The following is a 19417-nucleotide window of genomic DNA, read 5'->3' as shown; positions in this document are numbered from 1 at the left end:
AGTGCATGCCGTATGATACACACAACAGCAGTGCCAAATCCTCTCTCGGACATCAATCAGGCGGCGGCTCTTTGCACAGTGAAGCGGAATGACTGTAATGGCCGTCCCACATCGCCACGCTGACCCTTTCCAGCCACTTAAATGATGGTCAGCGCCACAGCACACACTCAGATAGATTATTCCCTCACTTCAATGGACACAGAGTCACCACAGCCCCCTTTTTCACAGTGTTATCCTCTATCCTTTCACTCCAATCTGCAGCACAGTGATGACGGCCATGCATCAGAGGAGCTAACGGGATGACACCAAGGGGAAGCGGCCATTGTTACGGCATCACCATAACCACTCTCAGCGGCGGTCGTCTCGCAGAGTAACGCAGTGTCTGGGTTATTACCCAGCAGGGAGATGCTGGATGTTGGTGATGGTTTGGGTTATGCTGCGTAAAGGGATAACTGTCTGTTGTAATAGCGCTGTGAAAGTTTACGACTCTCAAACGTTAGAGTTGTAAACTACCTTTTTTTTCCTGAGCTGCTTAACCGTAACATTTAAACACTCCCTCATCAGAAGCAAGTTGCATTTCAGAGAGCAGAAAAGGGTTTAAGGGCACAGGAAGTAAACATTTTGTTCCAGAACATTTCCCAATGGGCTGCAAATATAGATCATTTTATCACTGATCAGCACTTGCTCTAGGTGATATCTTTGTACGTGTTTAGTCCAATTACCAATCCATATTGTATACTATACATTTCACAACACTAACTGGCATAGTATATTAGGAGTTAGTATACAAAATATCAACATGAATAGTACTCGCACTTTATAGACATTGGTTGTTGATTTGACACAGTTATTCCAAAATACAATTCTCCAATTAATCTACAATTTTGTTCTCAGTTTGGAAGTGCATGTGCTTCAACCGAACACTTGTGTAAACACAATAAAACCTTATAAGTATATAGATTAGATTTGTGACATTTGTGGACGAGTCTACAGCATTGTCAGCTTGTTAGTCACATTGAGATAACTGTAACGTTGACTTTAAATAAATATATTTTGACAACAGATTTCACATAACTGTAATTAGTTAACTGAAAGCAATAATATTAAGTTAAAATGAAATAATATGTTAAACTTAATATTATTGCTTTCAAGTTACCTAATAGTTCTGTGACATCTGTTGAAATAATGCATATATTTGAAGTTAACATTTCATTTTTTTCAGTGCAGAAGGAATAAAGAGTTTGAAATGTTTTGTATTGTTAGTAGTACATTTTGAAATGCGTAAACCCCTTTTTGAAACGATGAATGTTTGATAGATATTTATAGTATAACAAAGTATTTGGAACAACCTGAATACTCCGATCAAGGCAAGATCTTAAGATGTATTTATGTATTCCTGTTTGTGCAAAAGGCAAAGAATGAAATAAAAATGATATTTTCATCCATTTTCCTTCCTCCTGCTCTTCCGTGCACCTTTCCCTATTATTATCTTAGGGCACCTCCCCTCTTTCTTTCTTTTATATCACTTCTCCTTCACTAATTTTGCTGAACAAGCACTGACTTCAGAGATTGATCCATGAATATCAGACGTGACACATTCCCATCAAATGGCTAGGATTCGACTTGAAGATTTTTATGGTACCAATTCTAGCCCGGGGGGATATATTGAGGAATGTCAAGCGAGCTGGTAATGTTTTTCCATTTCTTTCTGATTAAAAAGAAACCAAAGAAAAAGTTTGAGAGATATTGCATTTTCTTTTTGCTGTCTGTCTCACTGTCTCACTGCTGAAGGCCAGGCTCGTCTCTAACCTCTCATTTTGCAGAAAGGTAATGTCACTCCCTCAACTTGCTCATGAAGTGCTCTTTGGTACAGAGTTACCTTGAAAAATGTCGTACTTATGCTACAGAATAGGCTGATGAATCACACGCTGCATTGTACTATACACAGACAGCTCTTCCCACAATGCGAGACGGTAATGATCCATCGACAGGCTGAGGTGCGACAGGTAATTCCAGACACCATCAATCCAAAGAAGTTTAGCAGGAAAATAATAACTTGGAAGTGTAATTAAGGAGGTTTATGCGTACTGTATAGACAGGAAGTATTTTATATAGTGGAACCTGTTTTTTAGTGAGCATAACAAACGATAAAAAAATGCAGAAAGAGGTAAAATGGTTGCTTCTTTTACACAATCTATTCAAATTGAGAAACACACACTACCAGAAGCTCCCCTAATAAATATGATTTATCTTGTGACTAGTCTAATAAAAAAGACGTGATTGAGTTGCGTTATGGCACTATTGCACTAGGGACTATAAATACAATAAAATGAAATGAAATCTCTCTCTTTACTTTATAAAATGTGAGAAAGAAATGCTGTAAGCCAACACACTGTTATGGTAAAAAAATAAACTGCAACAAGGTCCTTTTCTCGTAGTGTGTCATGATTCTGTTAAGACATTATGTAAGAGGCCAGCTATTTATTTATATATTAATTCTATATATGTTGGGTATATTGCATATCATTTATTTATTAAAATAAATTGAATATAGGTTAAGATTGAATATTCAAAGCATTCTACCTGGTATGTATGCAATTCCCTCCTCCTGTATGCATTCACAAAGTCAAGAGTTATTTTAACACATGTAATTATATAATAGGCTTACTCATTTATAACCATATAATACCATCATTCATTTAAGGATGATTATATTAGGCGGATCTCTTCAGATGCATTGTGTAATCCACTTTACATACCCTCCCTCCATCAACAGGTGGTCTAAATTATCATTATATAGGGGTGGGTGGGCACTGTGGGGAGAATCAGTGCTTCCACATGCAGCCCCTTACAACAGGAAGGACTCCTCACATTCCCATGCATCTAAACACTGGCTGTTCATTGGTGAAACCGCCCTGCCTTCTACTGCTAAACCTCAGCACAGCCTTATTTTATCTGCGAGGACACGGGCACAATTTTTTAATCATAACCTGACCTCACAAATCCGTGTGTAGTCCTCCTGTAATGTGGGGCGTTCGTGGCACACATACTACTAATCCCTGGATCCTCAAGGACCATGATGATTTCTGGGACGGTGTTGCCAGGGGGAAGGTGGCGACTGGGACCTGTTGGAAATGACAGCTGAAGAAGGCGGATTGAAGCACAGGAATCACAATAACAGTAAACATAGAAGATAGCGGAGAGACTCCCTCGGATCACTGTGTAAAGGGTGTGTGTCTGTTTGCGATACTTGGCAGCTTTAGCCTGATAGCTAATCGTTGCACTGTGATCCGCTACTCGCAAGCTAACGAGTGCATGTGGGTCCAAGCGTGTGTGTGGCTATAGATTTTTAGTGTGAATGTGAGTTTGTATACGGGGATGTGAGCTCGCATTTTCACTATCCCCACCTGTCATGTTAGCTAGCATGCTAATTTGATAAAAGCTACTTAGCTAATAAAATAAATTAGCTGACTGGGCGGGGTACCAAACCGACCCTATTACTGGGACTCCAATGGTGTGCTTATATAGTTATACAGCAGTCATATGCACCTAACTAACGCTGCCCACGATATTGTGCTGTTTATTACGAATTATCTAATTAGCTAGCTAAGGTTAGACAGCAGGCTGGCTAATTTGCTGTGCTATTAGCTTAGCGGCTAGGAGCTTGCTCGCTAATTGACCTAGTTTGGTAGGGCAGAGGCCATGACATTCCACTGAGCTGTGTTTACATTACAAGTTTGTAACTTGTTACTAACAAGACACGGTATTTAATACAACTAGTTAAACATGTAATAACTCAATAAGCTTAACGCCCTTTCCACTTTACGCTAATTCCTTCAAGAAATATGCTGTCCCCTTAACAGGCTACATGTTACCCATTTCTTAAGCACGACCAACTCTTACTATTTGACATGCTATGATACAATGAACGATACAATATACGTCTTAAAGGCATTAACTATTTACAAAAAATATTTGATCAGGTTAGAAGCATGTAGTAAGTGAATCATACATATTATTAATCATGTTATAAGTGCATTTGTGGGCTGTTAAAATATTAAACATTTGCATCAGGTTTAATGACTGGATGTTAATCAAAGCTGTAATTGCTACAGCATATTTGTTTGCCACTAAAATGTAATTTCAGTTCTTCCCTGATGTCATGTGTTTCTCCAGACTTGCCCCTCAAAGTCTCATGATTCACATGGGGCTTTTGAAAACAAGGCCAGCATTATATGGAAATAATACAAAGGCTTAAGAACTAAATCAGTCTAAAAATACAGTTAGCTGAACATTGTGAAAACAGGTCAAACAAAGACCTGTGTTTTGTTCAAGGGTGCTTAATAGTTAGCTTCAAATCCAAAAGTTGTTATTGGCACTGTGACAGCATAGTTTATTTGAGTTGGCAATGAAAATAGGGCTGTTGTGATAATAAAAAATCCCAATCTAGCTAACCAAACAACTGATATATTCTCTCTACCCTACAGGGTTGTAGAAATGGAGTCCCTGATGAGTGCGGTGGCCCCGCGCTCCCCAGCCCCCGCCAAGAAGCTGTCAGAGGTCGACTTCCGGTCGGGGGCCACCCTGGAGCAGTTGTCAGCGCAGGTGTCCGAGCTGGTGGTACTGGAGCAGGGAGAGTTCGGAGACCAGACTGCCTTAGAGGTCCACACCGCCAAGGACTTTATCTTCAACATGCTCGGTATGTCTGCAAAAAAATGCTCTCCATTCACCACTAAATAATTGTAACACCTACTTCCTTACTTAGCTGTTGACCATTTGGTGTTGGAATCACAATCTTTACTTACCATCTGGGATAAACGTGCAGAAATATGTCACATTGTTTTTTAGAAAATCTGTTCTCCTAATTGTCACAGATGAATCTCCTTATTATGCTCTTGTCTCTGTCGATGTCTATTTTTGCCCCTCGTTCTCTTAGTATGCACAGGTTTATATTTCTTAGGTGTGTATAGGAAAAAAAAGAGCATAATTATCTACATTTTGCCCTTTATTTACCCAGGGTAGTTCTGGGAGAGCAATGAGTAATCATTCCCAGCAGCAACGCCTTGCTCCCCAGTTGGCTATTTAACATGCTGGGCTTGCACTCAGTGCATTTTATGTGACATCAATACAATCTAATGGAACAAATTGTATGGCTAAATCCATATCATGTTGAACACGTAGTTGTCATGATACTAAAATGTATAACTTAAATCTAAATTGACACAACATTGAGGGCACAACATTTTAGATTTCTATTAAAATAGAAAATAGAAATATTAAAAGGCTTCAACATGATACTAAGTTTTCTTTTCTTGGCCAGTAGCATAGAACAGCAGAAATGACTTAAGTAAACGTTAACAATGTTTAAACTTTCTTAAATGTAACAAAACTATATTATTCTTGAGGTAGTTCACTGCATTAAAGATGCTTTTGTATTCAAAAGGCAAACAAGAACATTTTTGACAGTTGAATCTGTTTTGAATATCCAGACTCAGACCGAAATGGGCAAGAACCAACAGGACTAAGGACAAGGACAGCAGAATGTTTATTTATTTATTTATGGGTGCTTTTGATTGATTTCTGTCTGTAGAAATGTGACATTCAATTTTAGCCAAAGGAGACAAAGCAACACAATCTGATTTAAAGGGATAGTGGAAATTGAACCACAAATAGTTTCGTTTTAACTTATATACAAGCATAATTACGTACCAAAACAATCACACCTGATTAAAAAAATATAATAATTTCCTTACGCATGTTAGAAGCACTTTATTGCAGCTTCCCCGAACTTCTTTAGAAACGAAATGATCGATTCAGCCAAACCGGAAGTGAGGAAAACTCAGGAAGACGAAAAAATAACAAACCATGGCGTCTATGCAGAATGAACGTGGAAGGGCAAATATACCAGACAAAGAAGAAGGATTGTACGAGGTATCCAGTGATGATAGCGAGTCAGAAACATCCTCTCGGCTTTCCTGCGAAAATGTAGTTTTAGGAACTGAATCTGAATCCGGTTCAGTAAGCGACGATGGTGAGAATATTGAGCCAGACGATGGACCATTACGTCCTTATTTGTTCGAGCCCGAGGAGATGGAGTTAGTTCTCGGCATGGGCAATGGCGAGGATGACCAGGACCAGGCGCCAGATGATGCACCCCTACGCACACATAATCTTGACTGGTAGGTCCCTAAGCATAGCTCACGCTAGGCGCTATATTATATATTGCAAAAGTTGGCATGCATGCACTATGCAGCCTATGGCTATGCCCGAGGATGACTGCATGTAGGGTACATTTCATAACATACCAGGGTCAGGTTCACATAAATTATCTTGTCACATTTATTATTGTATATGTAACAGCCTTATGGGAATTAATTACATGAATACATTTAAATGAATTGTTTACTAGCATGATATACAGCTAGAGCCAATCGGTCTTTTGACGTAGTATGGTCCTAATCCTAGGCTAGCCAGGCTGCCTGTCAAGTGTAGGCTGTACTCACAGTACTGTTAGTCTATCATGTCTATATGATGATTGTAGTGTACACATTCGACACTGTGTACCGGATTATCGGATGACGAGGCCTCCGGTCGCCTAATCGACAGGCAATAATTCAATTCAATTCAAAAGCTTTTATTGTCATTGTACATATATACAACGAGATTCATGGTTGCTGCTCCAGCGAGTGCTTTAAAAACAGACATATTAAAACACAAAATAAAAGGTCTGACAGTTACGACCAGCAAGTAGTGCACACAGCTTCGGATCGTCAAGTAGATGACCAGGATTAATAAATAAATAAATAGATGAATAAAATAGAATTATGATAATATATATATATGATAAATATTACAGTATACATAAAAACAGACCAGGATTATTGCACAGTGGGGATGTGGGGAGTTATTTTTGTGTGTTTAATGTCCTAATGGCCCATGGGAAGAAACTGTTTGTGAGTCTGGAGGTGCGGGCTTTCAGTGAACGGTAGCGCCGGCCCGAGGGCAGCAGGTCGAACAGATGACGGGCTGGGTGGGATGAGTCCTTCAGGATGGAACTGGTCCTCCTGAGGCAGCGAGACCTGGTGATGTCTTCCAGGGAGGGCAGAGGGCAGCCAATAATCCTCTGGGCCATGTTAATGACCCTCTGCAGAGCCTTCCTGTCGGCAGCCGAGCACCCTGCATACCAAGCAGAGATGCAGTATGTGAGGACGCTCTCAACTGTCGAGCGATAGAAGGTCACCAGCAGCTTCTGATTCAGATGGTTCTTTCTGAGCAGTCTCAGGAAGTACAGTCGCTGCTGGGCCTTCTTTATCACTGCCGTGGTGTTTGTGGACCAGGTGAGCTCCTGGGAGATGTGGACTCCCAGGAATTTAAATGAAGGCACCCTCTCTACACAGTCCCCATTAATGTAGAGGGGGGCGTGGTCTATGCTTGTTCTCCTGAAATCGATAATGATTTCTTTCGTTAATAATAATAATGGCGTTGTACACAATGGTACAGGCTAATGATGCATTAAATCAGCCAGAAAACATAATAAAATACTCGTGCCTCGTCCAATGTTTGTGCCCGTCTTCCTTTGTTTTCGTCATCACCCGAAGATTCCCGAAGTATTTCGTTTCATTGAGAGGGCGTGGTCGGGAGCAGTACAATTGAAAATAAAATGAAACTAGGCGCATTAAATAAAAAAAAATGGTTTATTATGCTTATTTTTAATAAAAATACAAAGTTAAACCCAAAATTCGCGGATTTCCACTATCCCTTTAAACATGATGGGACACACTTCTGTTTCCAGGCACGTTTTATGACTCAGGTTGTGAGACGGCATGTGTGACAAACACGATCAACACTGTATTCTTAGTGTGTGTTGAAATGACGCAGGTGAAAAGGTGCAATATCTGCCATTTAATCCCCTTGAAGATGATCACATGGTTGTTTTATTTAAGTGTCGAATGCAAAATTAGATATTTGTAATAAGTGGCAACGGGATGCATTCAAGCACACCCATTAGAATCCACACATGCACACCCTGAACCAATGAGAGATGGCTTTGCTGGGTGTGACATGAAGCTGTTTCGAATGTATTGTATTGTATTTTTCAGAAGTGAAGTGTCTTTGTTATTCCAATAGGTGGCACTCTCCCCCCTCCCTGCTGTCATCCTCATGTCACCATCAGTCTGTCCATCCTGAACAGTTTGGTCCATTTTGGTTCTCGTTTCACACTCACTGTGTATTTGGAATAGTATTACACACAATCACTGTCAAACTAGTACTATTACATTGGTTGAGACACAGCTCCTGTAGGATTCAAAATAGCCTCATCAAACAGGTATTATATGTATTTCCCAGTGGATGAAGTAGCCTGTGTCTCTTATTTTATTGTACATGCAGAGATTATAACTAGTTTGTTGGTCTTTTAGATTAGTCATGTTGCCAGTTGAGCTGCCTCTTTGTCTTCTCCCACGTTCACACTCTCAGTTAAGAGTCTCCTTTTGTTTGACTCTAAGAGGCCTCCTGCATAATCACCAATGGTTTGCTGGCATTTCTTACACCCCGTGCCTCACCGCTCACTGTGACAGCTCTGACTGTGAGAAGAAAAAAGTTTGCAGCGTTCCACAGAGGGAGACGCTTTGGATTCTAGGAATATAAAGTTTAGTATGCGTCGGTAGCTGCATTAGGAGCATCTCAATGCTCTGCAAAGGATGAAAGGCAGCACTTAAATGAAGCACTGAAAGGCAAATATCATCCTTTTGATGCAGGGACCTTGTTACCGTAGGCCTTCTGGATGAGCTTTATCATGCGGCAGTTAAAGTTTGTGTGCATGGATGCCACCGTGCTTTGTGCACCGTCAGGAAAAAGGATAGAGAAAAGATATTAAACGTAAATACACCCAGTGAGTTTCTTCACAGTGCGACCGATCTAAAAGTAAACTCTTGTTTACCGTGCCTTTCGGTAAACACTGTTGAACCTTCGGGCAGGGCAGGTGGGGGGGCCACAGTATCTATGTTTTGAAAAGGTCTGATGAAGGCAGAAATAGATCTAGAGTGCCGGTGAAGCAGAAGATATATTGCTTTGCCTAAACCCAACTTTTTGTCAAAGTGTGTTGGCCAGCTAAGTTCAGGAAATGTCCTCTCGGTTCCTTTTTGTCCAGATTTTGAAATGTTTCTCTCTGAGACTACAGAATAACCTTTTGTCTGTTGATATTTTGCGACAAGAAATGAGTTTCTCTTTATGCAGTGCACCAAATCTTCCTTTTGTCCTCCAGTGACCTCACATTCTTGCCTTCCTGTTTGTCTTCTTACACCAGCCCCTTTGTTTTCCACTACTCCCCGCACTTAGCACTGTTCAAACATAACCTTCACTAAACAGGCCCTCAGTGAAGGCATTTCAATCGGGAAGGGGGATCCGTTTATCTTTTCTTCTTCCAAGTCAGGAGATTCAAAAGTTCACCTTGAGCTGTAACAAAAACTGAAAAACAAAACAAAGCCTGTTGGTGTGTGAGTGATGGTGCATGACAGCCTGCAAATGAATAATTCCCACTAAAATCCCAAGATCTTTTCGGCATTGTTGTGGCTCATAACATTTCACAGTGGTTCCAAAACAGAGGGATACAAATTCCAAACTTTTCTCACCCCAAATGTCCAAAATCCTGACATTTCCATTGGACAGGGTTCCTTAAACTCAAATGTTATCCAGGTTGGTAGGTTCTATAAATAACGCCTGACTGTACATTTTGTTTATATATTTGTCTGACATTATGCAGAACTTAATAACAAAAAAAGGTGTAAAATTAGTCTTAAATTATATTCTTAGTGCCATTAATAAAGTGTTGAATCTTACTCGCCTTAGGCTGCAGGAAACCTTCATAGGATGTTATATTCAGTGCCATACACACAAGTGAGTACAACTTTTCCATGAGACGTTAAGGCTTTAATACTGGCTGCTTTTATAAGATACTAAATATCTCCTCCCAAACGTTCTAACCTTTCCATGGCTGCTCAGACTTTAAGCAAAGTCATGCATATTTTATTTCGGGGAATAAGAAATCCCTCCTGGTTAAATTTTAACCACCAGAGTGGCGACTCTATCTCCTTCGGGAAACCAGCTGACTCAGTTTTGGTTTTCTAGCTCAGGACCCAACATTGATGCTTTGGCTGACTAATTCTCTGCTAATGTCATTTTGGATTTGAGAGGCAGCCAATCCAGATCCATGGCAGTGCAAGTGGGAGTGCAACTGCCGCTGCGCCTCGGCTTGTTGACAAAAAAGACGCCAGAAGTTAAATGTGGAAGTATTTGAGCTATATCTCTGACAGTGAGGGCAAGCCTACGGACACCACGAGGCCCGTCTGTGAGACATGTTTTAGATCCCTGCAAACCAAGGGAGCCAACACATCAAACTTGGCTAAGCACCCGCCGACCGGCATCCAGAGCTGTTTAAAGAATGTAAAGACAGACAGGTTAGCGAATGTGATAGATAACATAATTACATCATGCTCAGCCCACGCCCTCAAATCTAAGTCAAACAAGTGTAATTTATTTTGTGACAAACAAACGTTTTCGTAGTTTGACGAGGCAATTAATGGCAATGATAACTGTGTAATATGGCTATCTTTTGAGCTAACTTACCAATGTGGCTAACATCTGCAATGTACATTTAGTCAATAATTATTTATATTACTGTTGCCTACTATTACATGTTAATAAAATATAAAGTTAACTATTAAATAAATCACATACACTCAAGTATAAAGAAGAGACCATGTTGTAAGACACACACACACACACACACACACACACACACACACACACACACACACACACACACACACACACACACACACACACACACACACACACACACACACACACACACACACACACACACACACACACACACACACACACACACACACACACACACACACACACACACACACACACACACACACACACGCCAAGCAGCACAAATGAGATGCGACTTTCCTGCCATAAACGACGGTCATTGTTCCTCACTGACTCAGCATATTTTGGCAGCATTAAGCCTAGTTGTCGGACAGCTGGCACATCAGGGAAAATGAATGCAAAACACAATTTAGATGATGTTAATTTAGCTCAGCTCACAACCTCTCTTACATAATGCTCTGTAACAAATCAAACTGTCTGTCATTTAAACACAGTAGAGTGTCCTGTGACTGAACATGGCCTCATCCATTAAGCCTTTCATAGTATCTAATTAAATACGACTCACATCATTTGGCATGTTCTCTAAGCAGTGTTTTGACACCGCATGACATATTATCTACTGTGGTGTTCGTTTTAATAAGCACAGCTGACATAGTGATTTTTTCCCTCTTTCGTAATCACACTTGAAGTATTGCTGAGGCGAAGGGGGAGGAATAATTTGGTCTGTGGCTGTCAAATGATAACATAATTGTCTGCGCAGGCTGTGGCTGCCTGAGTTGCCGGGGAAAAAAACAATTAAAAAGTGAATGTTTGCAGCACACCTCGTCACTTTCAGTTATTTGTATCATGGGATTTAGAGGGCAAACAGACATTCCCCTATTTCCTTCAAATCAGATAGTGAAGTTTCTGAAAACTTCAAATAACATTTTTATAAATGCTGGGAGAACTAAAGGACAAAGCGAGAGTTTGTAACGTGCAGATATGATTTTCAGATGATTTTCAGATTTTCAAAACAGGAGACCCAGTAAAGCTTTAACATGATTCTGTGCTTGTTTTATTTTCTACTTTAAACAGTTTAAAGGGCTGTTTATAGGCATGGGCAAATGATTAGACAATGGGCCCCTGGTCAAAGACATGCATCACCTTTTGCTATATAGGATCATGCCAGACTTTATACTTACTTAGCTGCTTGTTGTTGTGGTTTTGTTTCTCTTGGTGATAATTCTAATGGTTGTTTTGTAGATTGGTTTTTCTATTGGTTTGCTGGTCTTTGTTGTGTTTTAGTGTCCCTTTGTAGTCATTTTGTGTCTCTTTGTGGAAGTGTTGGCCCTTTCAATTGTTGTTTCGCTCTAATTTGGTATTTTTTCAAGTTTCATTGTGGTCATTTTAAATCGTTTCCTGGTTGTGACGTGTCTCTTCAATTGAAAGCCAGGGGGGGGCCTGTGCCGTTAGGCCAATTCAGTATTCCATCCATATTAATAGGCAAAACAACTGTAACTGATTCCGTTTGTCCTTTATCTTGAAAATAACAAAAAAAACGTATTTTGTAATGACATAAGTAGGACTCATTACTTTATATGAGACTTTCTCTCCTCCTTAATAGTATATCAAGGGATCAGTTTTGCATGGCTTCACAAGCAACTAGGCCCCTCTAAAATGTCAAAGTCCACCTGCAGTTTTTCCTTTAGCGAGAATTGCCTGTCATTTAGCGGGACATGGCATCAGAGTGTACCTGGCATCAAAGCAGCAGTGAAGAGCTGGAAGACCCTGACAGCTTCCTGCATCCTCCCTCTGCAGGTGGTGTGTCTTTCATCCCTCTGAGCGACTGTTTGTATTGAACACACACACACACACACACACACACACACACACACACACACACACACACACACACACACACACACACACACACACACACACACACACACACACACACACACACACACACACACACACACACACACACACACACACACACACACACACACACACACACACACACCTGGCTCAGTGGTTTAAACCCATCCCGCCAAGTGAGATTAAAATGGAACTTCTCCATTTGATCTCTAAAAAGGGCCTATTTTTCATAAACAGCGAGTTGCAGGATTAATCTGCTATTAGCGTGCGAGGTGAGGCTGCAAGAAGCACTGATAACATCCGGGCGAGACTTCATTTGTCGGGAGTCTATTGTTACGGATTGAGATGCTCCTTTCGGGATGAGGCTGCTTTTTAGGATTAGTGTTATGGCACGATCCACAGCTGAATTTGAGTTTTATCGTCTGAAATAACAGAAAGGTCGCATAGAGGAGCAACAGAAATTGGGAATATCAGTCAGACTCAGACAACTTCCTTTTTAATCATTAGCCCTTTGGTAATGAATTTCAACTTACATTTTCAAAGGATTTGTTGAACATTTCAAGATGATATTGCTTTCTTTTCAAGACTTGTATGACAATACAGGAGACAGTCAAGGAACAGTTAGCTTAATTTAGTAAAAAGACGCAAAGCCCTCCATAGTGTGATTAATCGTCGTCCATAAAACATAAAAAACGTTGTCTTTTGATGAAAACAAGCTCATATATTGGTGAGCTATCTAGATTTGCTTTTTCAAAGAGCTAGGCTAATGGTTTCCTCGTTTTATGCCAAGCTAAGCCAACAGATAGCTAGATAGCTTTGTTTTTAGCATAGAGACCTAAGAATGCATCTTTTAAGAAGTAGTTCGGAGCATAACTTTGTCCATAAAACATAACAAAACCTTGTCTTTCATGAACGAAATACTAGATACTGTAAAGCTGTCACAATTCACATGTTATGTCACGTTTGTAGTTTTGTCTGTGTTGGTGTTTTTCTTGTCTTTGGGTTTCCTGTCTTATTGTGTTAAGTGTTCACCCCCGTTTCCTGCCTGTCTGCTTTCTGTCTGTTTCCCTCCCTGATTACCCGATTGTGTTCACCTGTTGTCCTTGTGTTTCTCCTCCCCTGCCCGGCTGTTTCTCGTTGTCATGATTACCCCTTCTTGTATTTAGTCTTGTCTCTGTCTGTGTTCAGTGTTGGGTCATTGTTTGTTGGTGACGGAGTTCACCGGAGAGTGTTCTGTTCTGTATCCTTGGAATAAAGGGTTTCTCAAGAGTTATCTGCATTTGGGTCCTGCTTCCTTCACTCATCCGTGACAGAATGACCCAACCTGAAATGGACCCAGCAGATGACCCTTTTGAGGTGGAGCTGCAACAGTTTTCTTTTGCTTTGGAATGTTGCCACAATTGGTGGAAGGAAGCGTCCAGTGTTCGGCTGAAGGAGGCCGCCCTGGTAGAGGCGCACCGGTTGGCGATGGAGAAGCCCGACTTGGTGGAATTCTTACCTGACTGGATGTTGGACTACCTCTGGAGGTGTGAGTTCCAGCCTGCTGACTACAGACGTCTCGGAGTGTTCCGTCTGGAGTCAACCTCTGCTTCTTCCCCAGTTCCTGCTCCTATTCATGAGTCTTATGCTGGAACTCGTCAGGCTTATGGAGGCCCACGGAGCATTCAGGCGGCTGCTAAGAGGAGTCGTCGCAAGACCAGACAGGGAGCCCGGGCCCCAGCAGCCATGGTCCCAGTACAGGCGCCAGCAGCCATGGTTCCAGCCTCAGTACGGGCCCCAGCAGCCATGGTTCCAGTCCCAGTACGGGCCCCAGCAGCCATGGTTCCAGTCCCAGTACGGGCCCCAGCAGCCATGGTCCCAGTCCCAGTACGGGCCCCAGCAGCCATGGTTCCAGTCCCAGTACGGGCCCCAGCAGCCATGGTTCCAGTCCCAGTACGGGCCCCAGCAGCCATGGTTCCAGTCCCAGTACGGGCCCCAGCAGCAATGGTTCCAGTCCCAGTACGGGCCCCAGCAGCCATGGTCCCAGTCCCAGTACGGGCCCCAGCAGCCATGGTCCCAGTCCCAGTACGGGCCCCAGCAGCCATGGTTCCAGTCCCGGTCCCAGCAGCCATGGTTCCTGCCCCAGTGCAGGCTCCCGCAGCCATGTTTCCGGCTCCAAGGCCGGCCCCTGCAGCCATGGTTTCAGCCCCAGTTCTGGCCCCAGCAGCCATGGTTCCGACCCCAGCTGCCTTGGTTCCAGACCCTATGGTCCCGGCTCCGGGAGCGCCCTATACGGCCGTGTTTCTGGCGTCGAAGCTGGAGCTTATAGACAGGATTCTGGCTTCAACAGCCATGATTCTGGCTTCAATTCCGGTCCCTGCAGCCATGGTTTCAGCCCCAGTTCTGGCCCCAGCAGCCATGGTTCCGACCCCAGCTGCCTTGGTTCCAGACCCAGAGCTGGTCCCAGCTGCCACAGTCCCATCTCGGGTTCCCTCCTCTGGTTCCTCCTCGAGTCCCCTCTTTGGTTTCCCTCTCGAGTTCCCTTCTCTAGTCCCTCCTCTAGTCCCCTCTTTAGTCTCTGTTCGAGTCCCCTCTCTGTTTCCATCTCCAGTTCCCTCTCGAGTTCCCTCCTTTAGTCCCTCCTCGAGTCCCCTCTCTAGTTTCCCTCTCGAGTTCCCTTCTCTAGTTACTCATCTAGTCCCTCCTCTAGTCCCTCCTCTAGTCCCTCCTCTAGTCCCCTCTTTAGTCTCTGTTCGAGTCCCCTCTCTGTTTCCATCTCAAGTTCCCTCTCCAGTTCCCCCTCGAGTCCCCTCTCGAGTTCCCTCCTTTAGTCACTCCTTTAGGCCCTCCTCTAGTTCTCCTCTAGTCCCCTCTGTAGTCCCTTCTCGAGTCCCCTCTCTGTTTCCATCTCCAGTTCCCTCTCGAGTTCCCTCCTTTAGTCCCTCCTCGAGTACTCATCTAGTCCCTCCTCTAGTCTCTCCTCTAGTCCCCTCTTTAGTCTCTGTTCGAGTCCCCTCTCTGTTTCCATCTCAAGTTCCCCCTCCAGTCCCCCCTCGAGTTCCCTCCTTTAGTCCCTCCTTTAGGCCCTCCTTTAGGCCCTCTAGTCCCTCCTCGAGTCCCCTCTCTAGTTCCCCTCTCGAGTTCCCTTCCCTAGTTACTCCTCTAGTCCCCTCTGTAGTCCCTTCTCGAGTTCCCTCTCTGTTTCCATCTCGAGTCCCCTCTCCAGTTCCCCCTCGAGTCCCCTCTCGAGTTCCCTCTCGAGTTCCCTCCTCTGGTCCCTCCTCTGGTCCCTCCTCGAGTCCCCTCTCTAGTTCCCCTCTCAAATCCCCTTTCGTGTTCCCTTCTCTAGTCCCCTCTGGAGTCCCCACTCCAGTCTCCTCTCGAGCCCCCTCTCAAGTCTCCGCTCGAGTTCCCTCTCCATTCCCTATTCAAGCCCCTACGCAAGTGTCGTTGGAGGTCCCGCCGTCTACTCCCCTGCTGGGGGTCCTGCCAACCCTGTGTCCTGTGTCGTTGGAGGTCCCGCCGTCTGCTCCCCTGCCGGGGGTCCTGCCAGCTCTGTGTCCTGTGCCGTTGGAGGTCCCGCCGTCTACTCCCCTGCCGGGGGTCCTGCCAACCCTGTGTCCTGTGCCGTTGGAGGTCCCGCCGTCTACTCCCCTGCCGGGGGTCCTGCCAACCCTGTGTCCTGTGCCGTTGGAGGTCCCGCCGTCTACTCCCCTGCCAGGGGTCCTGCCAATCCTGTGTCGTTGGAGGTCCCGCCGTCTACTCCCCTGCCGGGGGTCCTGCCAACCCTTTCTCCTGTCCCGTTGGAGGTCCTGCAGAATACTCTTCTGCCGGGGGTCCTGCCAACCCTTTCTCCTGTCCCGTTGGAGGTCCCGCCGTCTACTCCCCTGCCGGGGGTCCTGCCAGCCCTGTGTCCTGTGTCGTTGGAGGTCCCGCCGTCTACTCCCCTGCCGGGGGTCCTGCCAACCCTGTGTCCTGTGTCGTTGGAGGTCCCGCCGTCTACTCCCCTGCCGGGGGTCCTGCCAGCTCTGTGTCCTGTGCCGTTGGAGGTCCCGCCGTCTACTCCCCTGCCGGGGGTCCTGCCAACCCTGTGTCCTGTGCCGTTGGAGGTCCCGCAGAATACTCCCCTGCCGGGAGTCCTGCCAACCCTATATCCCGTGCCGTTGGAGGTGCTACCGGGGGCCCTGCCAGCCCCATGTCCATCACCGGTCTCGCCGGGGTTCCTGCCAACTCCTGGTCCTTTTCCGTGGGGGATCCTGCCGAAGCCTGTCCGACCGGCTCCAGTTTCTGTCCGGCCGACACCGGGTCCTGCCCGATCTCCGGAACGGGCCCATCAGCGCTTTCCTGCCCGGCCTCCTGATCCTGTCCGGTCGACACCGGCTCGAGCCCGGCCCCCTGAGAGCCGCGGTCTTCGCCCTCGAGCCCGGCCCCCTGAGAGCCGCGGTCTTCGCCCTCGAGCCCGGCCCCCTGAGAGCCGCTGTCTTCGCCCTCGAGCCCGGCCCCCTGAGAGCCGCGGTCTTCGCCCTCGTGCCCGGCCCCCTGAGAGCCGCGGTCTTCACCCTCGTGCCCGGCCCCCTGAGAGCCGCGGTCTTCGCCCTCGTGCCCGGCCCCCTGAGAGCTGCGGCCTTCGCCCTCGGGCCCGGCCCCCTGACTCTTCCTGCCGTTGCCTTCGCCCTCGGACCCGGGTCCCTGACTCTTCCTGCCGCTGCCTTCGGTCCTCCATGGTCCCCACCTTGGACTCTGTTTTGACCCCGGGCCATCCGCCCGAGACCCCTTCCTGGTTCTCTGCCTTGTCCCCGGGCAGTCCGCCCGAATCCCCCTTTTTGGACTGTACCTTGCCCCCCGGGCCGTCCGCCCGAGACCCCTTCCTGGTCCTCCGCTGTGTTCCTGGGCTGTCAGCCCAAGACCCGTCCTCCGGACCCCCTCCGCCCACCCTGCTTGGGGTTTTGGACTTTTTTGTTTTGTTTTTTTTAGGGACGTCTGGAATCCGTCCCTTGAGGGGGGGGTTCTGTCACAATTCACATGTTATGTCACGTTTGTAGTTTTGTCTGTGTTGGTGTTTTTCTTGTCTTTGGGTTTCCTGTCTTATTGTGTTAAGTGTTCACCCCCGTTTCCTGCCTGTCTGCTTTCTGTCTGTTTCCCTCCCTGATTACCCGATTGTGTTCACCTGTTGTCCTTGTGTTTCTCCTCCCCTGCCCGGCTGTTTCTCGTTGTCATGATTACCCCTTCTTGTATTTAGTCTTGTCTCTGTCTGTGTTCAGTGTTGGGTCATTGTTTGTTGGTGACGGAGTTCACCGGAGAGTGTTCTGTTCTGTATCCTTGGAATAAAGGGTTTCTCAAGAGTTATCTGCATTTGGGTCCTGCTTCCTTCACTCATCCGTGACAAAAGCTCTTTTATTGGTGAGCTTTAGAGGTTTACTATCCAGATTTACTTTTTCAAAGAGCTAAGCTAATGGTATTCCCGGTTTTATGCTCCGCTAAGCTAACCGATAGCAGGTTGTAGCTTTGTTTTTAGCATAGAGACATGAGTATGCATCTTTTTATGTAACTCAGAACGTAATCAAACAAATATTAAACTAGTTTTTAACATGTTGGTATTCCTCACTTATGGATCTACGTGAATGTAAGAGAAGTCAACTGTCTTTAGATAAATAAGCGTTAAAAATAATCGCAAAATAAAGCGATAACTGGCTTTTCCTGCATGACCAGTTTTGGCTCCTCTCTTTCTCACCTCCAGCATCAGCATATATAAGTCACCAGCTTATTTAGAGGAATCCCATTTTCCAGGGAGATTTAGAGAGCTATTGTTGGAGTCCATCAAACCAGAGGTGTTTGGCAGAAACCTCTCATTCTGGCTGTGATGAAAAAAGGCGTTTTTCCCATGATGCCACTGTTCTGCTTCAGGGGGATTTCTCTGCAGTGCTTTGCAGAAGGTCTTATACTTGTAAATACAGATGCAACTATTAATCCATTATTTTCTCCCATTTTGAGGAGGCCCTGCTTGGTATAAATGCTCTCGGACAAGATTTCCCGTTTATCTTTCTCAAAGAAAATGTTTCTTGTCCTCCTTTTTTCGCTTCTTCAAAATGGCTTCTACCAACCCTTATCCAAACTAAATATGCATACAGATATCTAGACTTGAGTTTATTTCTGCATTACTTTCATTGTAAGAATTCAAATTGAAGATGCAGTGCAGAGGTCGGCAGCGGCTGCAGATCTGTGCTGTTGGTTTAGGTAAATTTAAGTTTTTTTTCCTAGCCTCATTTCCTGATGCAAGTCATTTTGAGACTCTAGCAACAAAATATTGTGCCTTCATTACAGCATACATGATTTATGCCCTTGAGAAATTGTGTTGGGATGGAAATTTGAATATACTGCCATAGATGTAGGTAGGCTGTGCTGTTACCAAACACTGAGTAACCGATAGCCTTCAAATAGTGCGTCACAGACCTGAAATTGGGTGTATTCTGAGAATAGCTCTTATCGGAAAACGTCCCTCTAATGGAAATCTACATTCAAAGACATTTCTTATAGGATTACGTTTAATCCGTGGCTGTGAAACCAGCCTAGACTGTCTCCATTCCAGCTCTATTCTCAGACTGTGAGTCTACAGGCATATGTGTGTGTGTGTGTGTGTGTGTGTGTGTGTGTGTGTGTACGCTGGCGGGTGCCCAGTAAAGCACTGTCGGTTTGAGAGTTTGGATTAAAAAAGCAGATTGTGTTCCTTGGAACAACCTCAAACTTCTGGCAGCCAGTGTTTCAGATTAAAGAAGCCTCACTAATTGATACAGTTTTTCCTCTCTAACTGGAGCCCTTGCCGGAGAGATAATAAGCTCTTTCTTTCTTTTTTCCCCAATTTATCAGTGACAGATAAAACCAAACAAATCAGAGGAGCCGCAGC

The 19417-nt window shown here is 44.8% G+C and overlaps 1 protein-coding gene across 1 annotated transcript in view; it reads left to right on the top strand.

The window, feature by feature from the left end:
* The first annotated feature begins 2864 nt into the window (after positions 1–2864).
* tmem102 (transmembrane protein 102) overlaps positions 2865–19417 on the top strand; it is a 38102-nt gene continuing 21549 nt past the window's right edge. The window contains exons 1-2 of the mRNA XM_034106108.1: positions 2865–3229; positions 4488–4699. Coding sequence (XP_033961999.1) covers positions 4498–4699 — 202 coding nt within the window. The 5' untranslated portion in view covers positions 2865–3229; positions 4488–4497. The remainder of the gene's footprint in view (positions 3230–4487; positions 4700–19417) is intronic.

This window comes from Pseudochaenichthys georgianus, chromosome 18 (genome assembly GCF_902827115.2).
Source record: "Pseudochaenichthys georgianus chromosome 18, fPseGeo1.2, whole genome shotgun sequence".
NCBI classification, from domain to species: domain Eukaryota; kingdom Metazoa; phylum Chordata; class Actinopteri; order Perciformes; family Channichthyidae; genus Pseudochaenichthys; species Pseudochaenichthys georgianus.
The sequence above is the reverse complement of the archived record's forward strand: the minus strand, read 5'-3'. Positions and strand labels throughout refer to the sequence as shown.